At 44.0% G+C, this 13,731-nt stretch overlaps 1 protein-coding gene across 2 annotated transcripts; it reads right to left on the bottom strand.

Moving 5' to 3' along the window:
- Positions 1 to 995: 995 nt before the first annotated feature.
- LOC119456057 (biogenesis of lysosome-related organelles complex 1 subunit 6) lies at positions 996 to 13,341 on the bottom strand. 2 transcript variants are annotated; one of them, XM_037717654.2, is made up of 4 exons: positions 13,261 to 13,341; positions 11,639 to 11,742; positions 6,168 to 6,249; positions 996 to 5,079 (listed from the first exon to the last, which is right to left on the bottom strand). In XM_037717654.2, exons 2-4 carry the CDS (start codon positions 11,713 to 11,715, stop codon positions 4,864 to 4,866), a joined length of 375 nt encoding a protein of 124 aa, XP_037573582.1. In that variant the 5' UTR covers positions 11,716 to 11,742; positions 13,261 to 13,341; the 3' UTR covers positions 996 to 4,863. The 2 variants fall into 2 exon arrangements, with proteins under 2 accessions (XP_037573582.1, XP_049525477.1); XM_049669520.1 differs by having other exon boundaries at positions 13,181 to 13,277.
- Between the last annotated feature and the right edge of the window lie 390 nt (positions 13,342 to 13,731).

Here is a 13,731-nt window from a genome sequence, read left to right as displayed (position 1 = left end):
GCAGTTCGGCACCAGCTCCTGAAGCAGTGATGCTGCAAGAAATATTGGTAAGTTCTGGCTACTATCGATTGCACTGGCGATCAAGGTTTCATATGTTATTACCAACTACTTTCGTTTGTATTTTCAGGACTCCGCTGCGCGACGCAGGCGCTGAAACGCAAACTGTCGATTTGTGTAGAATAAATTCTATCGGTTCGAATATTTGGTGTATTTGCAGTCATTTGGTGGCCACGAGGCCTGGCGGGTCCAGAGCAGGCCCTCTCGACAGAGTGTGGAAACCTTGGCACCCACTTGGCAATTTCATAGGTTCTGACCAGAGATGCCGGACACAAGTGGTAGTGAGCATCTGCAGGTTTGAGTTTTGCGGGAAGGTCGACTAGCCACCGACACGTGCTAGGACCTGTGCAGTGCAGCCCGAAACCCTTGGCATGTACAGTCGCGCTCATAAGTTTGGAGACCACAGCATCAGCTATAAGAAATTCCTTCCAGCACAGCCGCGCTACATGAGATATCCTTAATTCATGATGCTGGTCAAACAAGCGCACTTAGGCAGCACCACTTGATTTCGGCCTTTATGCCTAGGCTGCGAAGGAAGAAAAAAAACAATTTAGTGCCACCTCTGGTACCCAAACTTTTGCTCACGACTGCACCTTAGTTAACAAGTACAGAGCCAGACCTACCTTATGATGATGCAGGCTCAAGCCAAAGGCTTGATATCTATGGCAACGATACTTGTTCACTGGACCAGATATGCTTTCAATGGACGACCTAATCTACAAATTACCTTCCTAAATGGAAGTTCCTGCAGCAAAACCCAAAGAACCTAGTGGACCTCCCATAGTCTCATAGGCCTTTGACATATGCTGCCCACCTTCCTTTCTTCAGGTGTGTCATTCAAAAGTTTCACTTATTCAAGCTAAGAGCTATTTTCAATGGCCCCCACAGCATCTGGGCTCGCCAATATTGAGTCATAATGTAAGCAACCTAAGGACAGATTCTAGGTGAAACATCTGATTTATTCCCAAGCCACATGTACAAAGTCATTTTGGCACAGCAGTGCCACCACAATTCATATGGACAGTGAAGGAAATATGTACATAACTGTTGCAATAAACTGTCGAACGCATCTAAGCAAAATGTTGATATTGGGCTACTTGGTTACAGTCCTTAAAACAATGCACAATATAGTAAAGCTAAGGAGCATGTTTTTTATACAGCACGTGATCACATGCATACCATAGGAACGCTGAACCCCAAAAGAAGTCAATTGTTATCACCACCTCAAACTACGAATAAAGCATCTTGAAGGTAGCCTGCTGCAGGCTCACATTGTTCAATATAGGACCGAACAACATATTGGAGAGTAAACCGGGACCCTACGAGAAAGACTGCATCCGAACTTCAAAAGAGACCGACTCGCGTCTTCCAAGTTCGTACCGCCGGAAAACAAGCATCTGCACAACCGCCTGCTTGGTCACACCAGCTTGGCTCCTGTGATGTAGGACCTCCCTAAGGTTCACAAGCCTGGCGTCCCACTTTGGCCCATTGTAGACTTCACAAGTTCCCCATTGCATCGGCTTTCTCAATATCTTCATGATGTGCTTCATTCACCGTAAGGACTCCGCTGACTTTGTTGACAATATCAAGAATTTGGCTTTGGAAACCAAAAATGTCATGGTCTCCTTTGACGTCAAGTCAATGTTCACGCACGTACCTGTTGAAGGCTGTTGAGTGCTGCACAACAGCATTGGACATAGACGCTTCTCAGCCTTCGCGCACCTTGTTCGAGGTCGACAACCTGTGCCGCCTTCTTGATTTTTGCTTACGCAACACATTTCTCATTCAATGGATCATTCTACAGGCAGGTGTTTGGGACAGCGATGGGAGCGTCGGTCTCAGTGGCTTGTGCCAATCTTGCATTGGGAAGACAGCGATGGGAGCGTCGGTCTCAGTGGCTTGTGCCAATCTTGCATTGGAAGCCCTTGAAGAGCCCTGGTAACGTTCCAGCCTGCACTGAAATTATTCCTGCGGTATGTTGACTGTTACTGTGTTATCTCTCCGCGAAGACATTTCAACTTTCCTGTAACACCTAAACTCGTTGCAGCACACGATCGAATTCACCGTTGAAGAAGTTAATGGCCGCATTGCTTTTCTTGGACATTGAAATCAACCGCCCTGCATCCAGCCTTTCAACGAGCGTAAATCAGAAGCCTACACATACAGGGTTTCATCCTCATCAATTGATTTCTTCACAATACACATAAGAGATATCCTTGTTTATAAGTCAGTCAAGAACTTTATTGAGGTCCTGAAGAGTTATATACTTTTCTTTGTCTCTATGTGATCTGCAGTTAATGCTGTTATCTGCTTATATGTCTCTTGGTGTTACTTTATTTTATTGTCCCTTTTTGTGTTAATTTTAAATGTACAAAATATTTGTCTTGTTAATGTTTGTATTCCACTCCTGCTTATATATAAGCCCTGCGTAAGGGCTGGCAGTATCTGTAAATACATAAAAATAAATAAATGCCTGCACTTTGAGCCATTACATCCCATAGGACAAAAATGATCTATTGTATCGACACTGTTTTCCCATGCATTCGCTTATGTTCTACTGCTGTCGCACGAAAACTTGAGCTGAAGAGTGAAGAAAGACTGAACAATGGCTATCCCGACCAGTTTATTATGAAGGAAGGAAGGCATGCTGCTAACCCTCCTGCCAAAGCAGAGACAACATGGAAGCAGGCTTCACTTCCTTATGCACGAGGGGTGAGCAAGTCAATTTTAAGAATTTTCAAAAATTATAAAGTGCAAATCTGCCACATCTACAAGCAAACTAAAGCAGCAACTTGTCAGAGTCAAAGGCTGCCTAGAAAAAGAAAAATACACTGGTGTCATCTACATAATTCCATGCCAGGCGTGCCAACAGGAAACTTAAAAAGATGGCTACAGCAGCACAGCAATGATGTAGCCAAAGGGCACACAGTGTCTAATGCACTGGCAGAGCATCATGAACAGGTCACAGTATTGATTGGCAATTGGCTTCAGTCGTCAAAAAGGAAAATAATCATCCTGCCTGCTCCTTGAATACTTTTGCATACAATCTACGGCAGACATGATAAACCAGACATGGGGACCCCTCCCTGAGCTATACTCAAAATGCTTTTGGTACGTATATGTTAAAGACGGCCTTGCACCTCGCTAAACAAAAATATTGTGAGCTAGACACCCGTGTTGGATGCCAAAACGTAAAAAATATTAAAATTTTTTTTTTGCTTTTTGGTTGGCAAGTGTACGTTTCCTTCAACCACAGAACAACCTTGTGTATTCACTTCCTCTACACCACTGACATGTGCTAGGGCCTGAAGTCCTGTTTGGTTTACCAGCACTTCTGCCCCAGCTTTTTATTCAGAGAATAAACTCCACATATTCATAGAGATGGAGGGAAAATCCACTTGACAACTGTTTGAGGGGTTCCTCATCCCATTCATATTACACATTGATCCCATAAGATTTTTATCATAATGTATCTCGAATTAAAAGTCACCCATCTCAAGCGGATGTAGTTTGTCGGAGAAAAGGTGATGTTATGATGCAAAAGTAGACGAAAAAAATAAACCCAGTGTGAAGACCTGCCTAGGGCCATAACATAACTAAAATGTTTCAGGAATGTTTGCCAGTGGTGAGTGTTTACCACATGTCACCTATGGCTGCTGAACTTCGACTCTAATGTACACAGATAACTTGTGGTATTGAGTTGTTGTCCACGGAAGTTCTTGCAGAGATGGACAATCTCGATGTGCTTTGTGAGAGCTTGATTTAGCAATAAATTGGGCTATTTGTATGTTCATTGTTCTTGTGTTATGTACAGCACACACAAACGGGAACTAAGAGGAACACCAGTTAGGAAAGGAAATGCAAAACTGACACGAATGAGAACTGCATTCACACGATGGACTGAATCGCTGATTTAGTTTGCGGGCAAGTGTGATGCGGCACAGAATCGCAGCACATTTAATGGTTCTGCAGAGAAGCTGTTAACAGTGCAACAGACCCATCTCATGCAGGTTTAAATAAGCGCACACTTTGCAAAAAAACTGAAGAGAAACGCCAAGTCTGTCTCTCTTTTGCCCTCGCGCAAAGTGTGCACTTTGCACAAGGACACAAGTATATATTCTACTAGTCTGGCAGTCTGGCAACATGTTCCCTCAGAGCCATCTCACCATGTTCAGAGCACATGTGCACCTGCCCTGCTAACACAATGTTCAAGGCAACCTTGAGGGGAATGCCAAAGAAAATTCAGTATAGTGGATTGTTCTTGCCGATTATTAGGGGGAGGTGTATGGTTGCAGCTTCTCAATCTCACTCCTATAGTACAGTTTTTCTTACCATAGTTGCCCTTCAGCCCTTTAGTACTAGTACTGGACTCACCGCACGCATGGTGCTAACATTAACTTCCTTATTACCAGGGACAGAGTTATACCTTTCGACAAGTGCGTCACTGAACATGTACTCAAAGCAATGGCACAATAGCTCTGATCCTGAAAATAAGATGCTCGTTAAAGTTAGTGCCGTGTGCGCCTGGTGTCGCTCGTATGTGCCATATCGGGCACTTTATTTCCCTTTCATATGACATACTAACAAGCCAAACATGCCACCATAGTGAAACTCATGGCGAGAGCGGTCTACTGAGAGCAGATGTCGCATTCATCTATGGGCCGGATCAATTATTCACTTCATTTTGTGGATCCAACATAGAGGCAAGTGAGCGATGAATTCGGACATTTTGCAGGTATTTTCCTTTTTCCTGCACCTTGCACTGTTCACATCACGGACGTAGCATCTACAAATATGCTGGCTCATTTAAGGGGGAGCCAATTGTGGGGCCACGCGTGGCTGCAGCTGCCGTGTGCGCTCCAGGTCTCGCTGGCGCTGCTGCTCGGCCTGCAGGGCCTCCTTCTGCTTCAGCTGCTGCAGCCGCAAGGCGCGCTTGCGCAGGCGGCTACTCCGCTGCTGCAACTCCGTCATGTCACGCTTGAGGCGCACCAACTTGGCCTGGTACACCCGGGCCCGCTGCAGCTGCACACTAAGCAATCAGCTTGCTTGTTCGCAATCAATAATTCGAAATAAAATATTTCTGGTCTGCAAGACAGTTCCCCAACTATTCCAGATCTGAGACATTGCTTCAAACTGCGAGTATCCCTGGAGGCCATTCTGCAATGGTTAGTCGACTGAAACGCCACTAGTTAGTGACAAAATGAAATATTGCTTTGGCAAGTCGACACCATCACAGCATGTTGCCTGCTCGATAGGAAAAACATCAAAATGGTAGATTCAGTGGAGAAAAGGAGTTGACAAGAAAGTTTATTTAATCATTTTACCTACTGCACGTTCTTGGACTGCAATTTTTTTTTCTGTAATGCTGGAAGTAGCACAATTATGCGGGAACAACAGTCTGTGGTCGGATGATATGAAACATGGGAGCCAATGGAAGGTTTCCCAGTTATTGTACAATTAAGAACTATATGTGCAGCCTGCTGATCTCACTATTTCCAATGAGATTACGCAGAGTAGTCCAGAGGAGCTTAATCAATGCCTTGCTGGCAGTGACTTGCTTTTAAAAATGGCTGTTAAAATTTGAATTTATAGCGAGATGTACAGCATGACAATAATTTGCAAAACAACGTTAATTCTGTATGCATTCATTTATCCAGCTTTAGCTTTTCAGCACGCCATTTGCAATACCTATAGTACATCCACTTTGCATATGCGTAACGGTACAGTCAACATTAATAACTCCCACAATGGTGTGCGATAGTAAAGATGACTTCACTAGATGGCTCTATTCACAGAGATGCTGTATTGAGTGCATGCTGAATGACAGAAAAAAAAACTAGCAAACTTAGAAAAGGATAATACCTGCTAATAGGCAGAGTTCACATAGTTTCATGGCAAACAAGTGTCAAGCATATGAACAGGCAGCAAGAGAGCTGTGATACCGGTAACCACACTAAAACGTTTTGCAGCCTGTAATGTAGTGCAGTGATTTCAGCGTATTGAAAATTTATTATTTAGCAATGTGGCCAGAGCCTGCACTGTGATGACCGTCACCATGGACCCATTACCATAGTCTGAAATAAGCTGTATACAAAAGAGTGTTGACTGACCACATCATCAAGGCTTCCCAAGGCATCAGCAAAGCGGTTGTTTTCCTGCTGCACTGTGTCCAAAAGCAGGCCCTGGTTCCGTCTGCAAAATGAAAAAAGGCTCCCTACAACTTCAGAAGCTGAAGACCTCAGGTAAGGTTCATTTAGATTTAGAAAGCCAAGTAACAACAGCCTTTCTAGTGCTCCTGTCCACCATACTTGTCCTAAAGCGGTAAAATGTCTGGAGCGGTCAGAGGCACAAAAATATTGACAGTTCTCACATGTTTCGCACTTGCCTTCAGTTCATTGCTTTATGTTTCACAACAATGTAGGACGTGATTTGCCAAATGAAATGCAGCTGCCATATCTAGAACAAGTTAGGAAAAGATTGCTACCACACTTGTGGCTGTTTAGCGAAAGTAATGCATCCAGAGCATGCCAACATGCCTTCATCTGGTAGCACAAGCAATTATATATATAGTGTGTGAATGTGCACTGCTGGTGGTAACCTTTCTTCGTTACCAGGTGTAATTTCTGAGCTGTGAAAAATGACACCTTATCACTTTTCAATGGGACTGTAAGGTGATACCTGAAGTTGGGTCAAATCTGGTTGAATATTTGAATAGATGTGCTATCATGCTAGAACAGAATTCAAATGACAAAACCATGAAGCTGCCATTCCATTTTCATATCTGCCAGTGTTTGTGATACTGGCACGATTTACTTCACAGGCAGCATCAAGGCTAAGAAGCCTTTGGGAATCAGTTAGGCACCGATCATGCTTTGCTTTTCTTTTTTTAGGTAATTGACTAGGTGTAGCTTTGTTTTTTCCATTTACGTTTCATTGCAGCATGATAGTACACATAAAGCCTATTTTAACATGAATATCTTACACCTGGCTACCTTAATCTGGACTATGTATGTACATGTATCATATGTATCAGCATAAATTCAAATGCAAGCAATTCAAAAACTACTTCAATGCACTGTTCAGTTTCCTGCATTTGCAACAATGACTAACTAGGTAATTCAGACCCCAAACTGTACACTCAGGGCAGCTCCACCACTGGGAACCAGCTGCATGAGCAATTACATATTGACACGTGTTTATCTTTCTTCGGTGACCGACGTTGAACGTTAACACACAGCACAAGACGCGTCTACATAATCTAGAACGTTCTGCACCGTCACTACTACATGACATCTGGTGAAGGTGCTTGTGTGGTCATGCACCGGACACCCTCGCAAAGCCGTGGTCCAAGCCGGGAACCCGAAGACAACACCAACGTCGCTCCAGACCATCGAGCAAGCCGGAGGCTGTCATTCTGTCTGAAATGACCAGGAATTGCATGGCCACGACAACAGCTAGAATGACAGAACCTGTGTCACCAACACCGATCATACTGCAGCAGCCCAGGGAGCCACCGACGCTCCGCGGATCAACATTTCAGGACAAGTTCGCTTAATAAAAAGATAATTTCGTCATTCACAGTTTTGTTACTGTGTTCTGCACCGTCACTACTACGTGACAATATCGCACTTCCACGTAATTAAGTCTAACAAGCATTCTAATAAGTTATTTCCTGTTCACATTTCAATTTATGCTGATGGTATATCATGAAAGCTCCTTAGTGATATAAAGAAAAGTGCAGCAACAGTTGAGATTTAGCCATGAATACTGCAGTTTGGATCCAAAGGAGTGCGTCATCGTTCTATGGTGTAACTGCTGTATTGTACACTTGTTCACATTGTCAGAGGCATATGACAATGAGGTTGTTTAAGTACATGGCAAAGCCAGAATAGCCCTTTTCCAAATCTCTTCCAATATCCAGTGCAATAACGTGGACGTGTTTGCACTATGAACTGCCCTAACTAGTCTTGGCTGTTTATGCATCCAGCCCCTTTGCTGTTGCTGAACCAATAGGGCAAGTCCTCAGCAGAATGCATTGAAGCTAGTTGGTGCACATTCATAATATATGCACTTTAATGCAAACAGGATAACACCAAGAGGAGACAGAACATAGTGCCTTGTCCCGCCTCCTTCTTGTGTCATTCTGTTTGTGCTGAAGTTTATTATGAAGGGCATCTCCTCTTTGAGGCTAAACATTCTTTAAGGGCACCATTTGCTGAAGCACAGAGGGACCAATGACAAATGCTACTTTCTTGGATGGCCTCTCCTAATTTCTAGACCTGTCCCTTGCAACAACGCCGAAAAATCATGTGGTTTTCATCTTTTATTGTAATTTCCGACCAGCGTCGAGGATGTGCATTTTGGAAGACTTGTATTTTTGAACAAGCAACAAATTATTTGGTGCTTGAGAGTGCACATTTCACATTGGTGCTGTAGCCTATTCCTTTGGAAGGTGGATTAACCTGAATTCATCAGTGAGTCTTTTCGTGACAGTATAACAAAAAATCAGGCTCACCAAATAAAGCTACAGAAATTATAGGAAAACAGGTTTTCCTATAATTTCCTATTCCTACACTCGGAGCAATCTAGTGCTGCCGTCGCGAAGCCTCCAAAGTGCATAGCATGCTGTTGTGTGCGAATGCTGACAAATGTCATGTGGCAACCGGGCTCATCTCTCGCACTTCTTTCTGGACATGCTGTGCAACCTAGTGGTACTGCCAAGAAGTCGACGAACGTGAAAATTGTTCCCTCGCTTACCCAGTGGCAGATACTCACTGACCCAAGTTGGTGAGAGGATCACTGAAGAGCGGCACATAGCCAGTGCATTCATGGTTCAGCCTGCTAAAATTGGCGGGTTGTTGTCCTTGAGGGACCCTTGTGACGTGGGTTCGATTCTGCTCAACATCGGTGAAATTTAAGGTATCTTTGTCATTGTAGAGTCGTTGCAATTCGTCAGTGACCTAGCAACTTAAGTTGGCGCCAAAGTCGTTCGTTGTAGAGCGGCACACACCTACTGGCACATACCCAGTGCTCCAAGCCGGCGTGGTCAAAGTGTTTCAGCAGCGGTGATTACCCAGTCGTGCATCTACACTGACCAGCCGGTCCGACGGTTGGTTTTGAACCCTCTTCCCTCAGCGCAGCAGCCTAATGCGCTACCCATTCGACCACAAATTACCTAGTGAACCAGGTAAGTGGGAAAAGAGTTAGAAGCATACATAGATACAAAGATAGCCCCCGGAAAGTGTGTGAAGCACCCTAATAATGCTAATGCATTAATGAACTGAAAGTCCCAGTTGAATTAAGTTATCGTAATATGCATTAAAAACACAGCATGCCAACAAGAACTTTGCAAATAATTTTTCAATGATGATAAGTAATTACATACTCTGTTTAGTGACGTCATACAACCATGCATAATATCACTAAACATCTCGAATGGCTTCTTAGACATCATTCGCATTCAGTTGCATATGTTGCTGCCATGGTGCAAAATGCCATTGGTGCACTTGGTTAGTCTTTATGCCAAGTCATAACCAAAACCTTATGCAGTTTGAACAAACTATGCTTTTGTGATATATTTCAGCTCACGAACACGATCCTCGTTCTGATTACAGGCAGTTACGACCGCAGTACACTAAGCCAGGGATAGTGAGATAATGTTGCATCATGAGTAGCTCAGACAAAACAACAGCATAACTCATCAGAAACATTATTGCACATGCACACAACACTCATTCTAACAGTGAAAGGCAGAATATTGTCCTAGCTTCGCTGCCACGCCAACTGAATAGAGCATGAAGGTATGTCAAGTTCGCTTCTTCGTTGTTTGGCAGCTGACTGCACATCACTCATGGCTCTGGGATGCTAATCAAAAGTGCACGCTAATAAAAAATGTGAAATCAAAGCAGCTCTATGCAGCATCTCAGTGCATGAAATGTGAGCAGAGCAGACTAAGCAAAGCTCTAACTGTCCATTATCTCAGAAGCCACGTGGAACTGTTTCGTGTGCATAGCTTGATGGAATGTTGCAAAGCTGACACCTATTGGTAAGGTAAAAGGCAAATGCCTGCACAACACTTGATTCCTGGTACTCGACCACTGTTGTACGGAACGGCGTTCCTGGAACTAGTTCCTTTTTGGAGGAACGGAGGAATGCCAACGTTTCATTAAGGGTCGGTGGAACTGTAACGGTAACTCGTTAGGTTTACGACGGAATGGCAGAAGGAACGGCGTTCCTTCTGTAAACGTTCCACGGCATTCAACAAACACACGCACGTACGCAGCACATCATGCAGGGAGGATGGGCGACCACGTGAGGCGCAAAGAACTACCACTTCCCTGTGACGTCACTATGGTACATTTTTTTTCGTGAGTTCACCCTTATACTTTTTTATGACTAGGCTTCAAGATTGTCACGTGACGCTCCCTCCTGTAGACCATCTACATAAACACAGAGCTGGCTGCGGTGACCAAACAAGCCAGCGCAGATGTTACCACCTCGTCCGCGCCCAAAGATATCTTCTCGTTCGGGCGCCAAAGCCTTCCAGCCGAGGAACAGGATGAGCTGTCATGGTACCTGCTGGTACCAGTTGACTACCCGCTGTCACAGATAAAGAACTTTGAGGGACTGAACCAACTTTTCCTCAAGTACAACATGACAATACTCTCAAGCACTTCGGTGGAACAGCTCTTCGAAATTGCCAACGAAGTGCTGACAAAAAAAACAGGTTCGTCTGTCGGACACCAACATCGAGATGCAACTCCTGCTGAGTTCAAACAAGGGACTTTACTAAGTTGCGAATATGTATGCTGGACATTTTTTTTTCACTCATACTGCAATATTGAATCATCATTCACTAAACGCCTATGTATTGTTCCTTTCGATGCGGTTTCTTGTGCAAGAAATTTAATTATATTAGTGCATGTGGGTAACTTTCTATTTGCATATCTGAAGCACAGTATCCTGACTGTGCACTTGAAGACCTAAGTGGAAAGTGTCATATGTGTTGCACTTGTAATAGACGGGCACCAAAGTTGTAGTTAGACATGTCTGGAGTATGTACGGTGCTCCCTAAACAAATTTGTCTAGGAGTGTTTCTTTGGATTTTTTTTATCTCCAGGTAATCTGCTGCCAGCGATGTTCAAATTCATATAATATACGTAGTTCGATGTGAGTTTTAAATCGCTCACGTTATTTCGCCTCAGGATCATCCGACACTACATTTCAATTTAAAAAATCAAATGTAACGGTAATATAACGACACATTCCAATGACCGAAGTGTAACTGAAACGCGTTCCTTTCGCATTAAAGGAACTTGTAACGGGAACTCATTTCAAGTTTGGCAAGGAACGATGAACGAGCTTTCGTTCCCATTTTAGAGGAACGTGTACAACACTGTACTCGACGAGCATGTCAAGCCAGTCACTCCTACATTTGTCTGCCATTGTTTCCATTCTATAAGCTACGGGTTCACACTGCTTGATGAAACCAGAAGCCCCTAGAGGTGGTTTGGACACCATGAATGATGGCAAGTAGATTGCTTTTGCAATGAAAGGCCTGCATGCTGCAGGCAGCACTCACGTCAAGTCACCCAGGCTTGCCTGCAGGGCACGCAGGTCATCCACATGGCCAAGCTGCTCCATGGTGGTGGTGGCCATGCTCCACAGCTGAGCTTGAAGCTCCCACTGTGATGCGTTTGATAAATCAAGGACACTGTAGGGTCATAATGAGGAAATTATGATTGATATTAATGCTCCATTTAAGAAATATGCAATACTAACATCTTCTAGGTGGGTGTCGTAACTTAGCCCCATACCAAGTCGACACTCACAAATTTGTGACATGAAGGAATATTGTCACCTGCCGAGGGTAGCACGAAGCTTCATGCTGCTCTGACGGATGACAATCTTCCTCTTTGTGAAATTTTTCAGTCAGCAACATACGCATGTACATGTAACCATACCTAATTCAGAAGCCAACGCTCTGTAAGCTGACTCTGCATTAATTCCACAACACAATTCGCAAAATTCACCTCTGCTATATAAACTATTTTAAAAAGCACCAGTGATGATTTACTTTCATCAATGATGATGTATGGGGTTTATGGCGCAAGGGCCACATATGGCCAAAGAGCGCCATACTTTCATCAATGTAGATTTAGATAATGTAGTGGTGGTGCCTACCAAAGAAGACCACCCAGTTGATGTTTGCTAACACCTGTACTACCTGTACGCTACGCTACAGAGCTTTCAACGGACTTGCGATGCCTGCTCTTTAGACCACAGCAGCCTAGTGTAAGAGCATCTACATTTGCCCCTTACAGTTTATTTCAGCACAAACAGCAAGTTTTCACAATGTTAAAGTCTTAAGCGTGACGGTGCCTGCCAAGTATTTTATGGAATGGTGCACACAGCAGTATTGCACGAACTGCCACGGCTGCAGATGCACAAAGAGCCAGTTGATTATATACAGTATACATAACCTAGACACAAAACATCCTGAGGGCAAGTGCTGCTTCATTGCACATTCTAAAGCTTGCCTTTGAAGGCACAACAAAATAGTAACTGTGCTATACGTGACTGCACATGTGGCTATTGAATAACCGTTACCATGACTGGTGTGCCCATGAAACGGCACAGTGCACCCCCGAATCAGTTCTTTTTGCAAAGTGGTAACAAGCAAATTGGCGCAGTTGCATCTTTATATATATAAAGAAATCAGTACGTGCCAAGAAAAGTGGTAATTTCGTGCTTGCCAATTTACTGTTTCCTTCGTGCATAAACCTCCAACGGGGACCAACCCAACTTCATGATTATGGTCTGAAACGAGTGATAGTACCAGACCTCCGCAAAAACTCTACGTTTGCCCGTACCTCTCGGAAACGTCGAGACCATACATGGTCTCGACAATAGACTATAGTCTGAAATTTTTCCTACGCAAACTTTACACAGCTAGAAGCTATCCTTGGATCATTAAACCTAGAAATGTGTATTGGGCGCACGGGTTTCTCGTAGCTGCACTAACATGCGTGCATGACAGACCACAGTTACCAGCGTCTACGGAAGGAGCGGTACGTGGATAATGCCGACTCCATAGAAAATGTCGCACACACGCGCATGCAACCTTTTAGCCTGCAATGCTCCGTTCGTGGTCTTGATGCATGAATAAGGCAACCTGACAACCAAAAATACAATGATAATGACCTATTCGCCGCGCAGACGAGTAGCAGTCAGCTGTAGCTGTCGGGTTGCGATCATACAGTATGTTGCCAGCAGTAGTAGCAGTATAAAGCCACAGAAAGCGCCAAAATGCATAAAACTGAAATTAGTAACAGGCACAAGCAACCCTTGTGCAAAGTGAGGAAAATATGTGCACAATATTTTCACAAAGGCCATTTAATCGCACTATCATCGTAAGTCAAAATTATGGAGGCCAAAATCATTTCGCATAGCGCGTTGTGGAGATAACAACGCGCTGCTATCTCGAAGTCCATGCAAAACTGGTCGTTGCACACACTACGACGGAGTGCTACAAAGTTGGAAAGAACGCTTGGTAAAATCAGAATGCCAGTGAATTGCGCCCCTCCCTCCCTTCAACGGGCCAGGAATATCACCTCGACACGGCAATATCGTGTACTTTGTCCGCAGAACACCTACATATATGTCAACAGGATA

The sequence above is a fragment of the Dermacentor silvarum genome, chromosome 6 (genome assembly GCF_013339745.2).
Source record: "Dermacentor silvarum isolate Dsil-2018 chromosome 6, BIME_Dsil_1.4, whole genome shotgun sequence".
NCBI lineage: Eukaryota > Metazoa > Arthropoda > Arachnida > Ixodida > Ixodidae > Dermacentor > Dermacentor silvarum.
The sequence above is the reverse complement of the archived record's forward strand: the minus strand, read 5'-3'. Positions and strand labels throughout refer to the sequence as shown.

What these genes read in the sequence shown, in the direction of transcription:
- LOC119456057 (XM_037717654.2), bottom strand. Translation starts at nt 11,715, where the DNA reads ATGGCCACCACCACCATGGAGCAGCTTGGCCATGTGGATGACCTGCGT. An exon ending in GCAAGCCTGGGTGACTTGAC is followed by an intron (nt 6,250 to 11,638) that starts GTGAGTGCTGCC and finishes TTCATTTTGCAG; the next exon opens with ACGGAACCAGGGCCTGCTTT. An exon ending in TGGGAAGCCTTGATGATGTG is followed by an intron (nt 5,080 to 6,167) that starts GTCAGTCAACAC and finishes CTTAGTGTGCAG; the next exon opens with CTGCAGCGGGCCCGGGTGTA.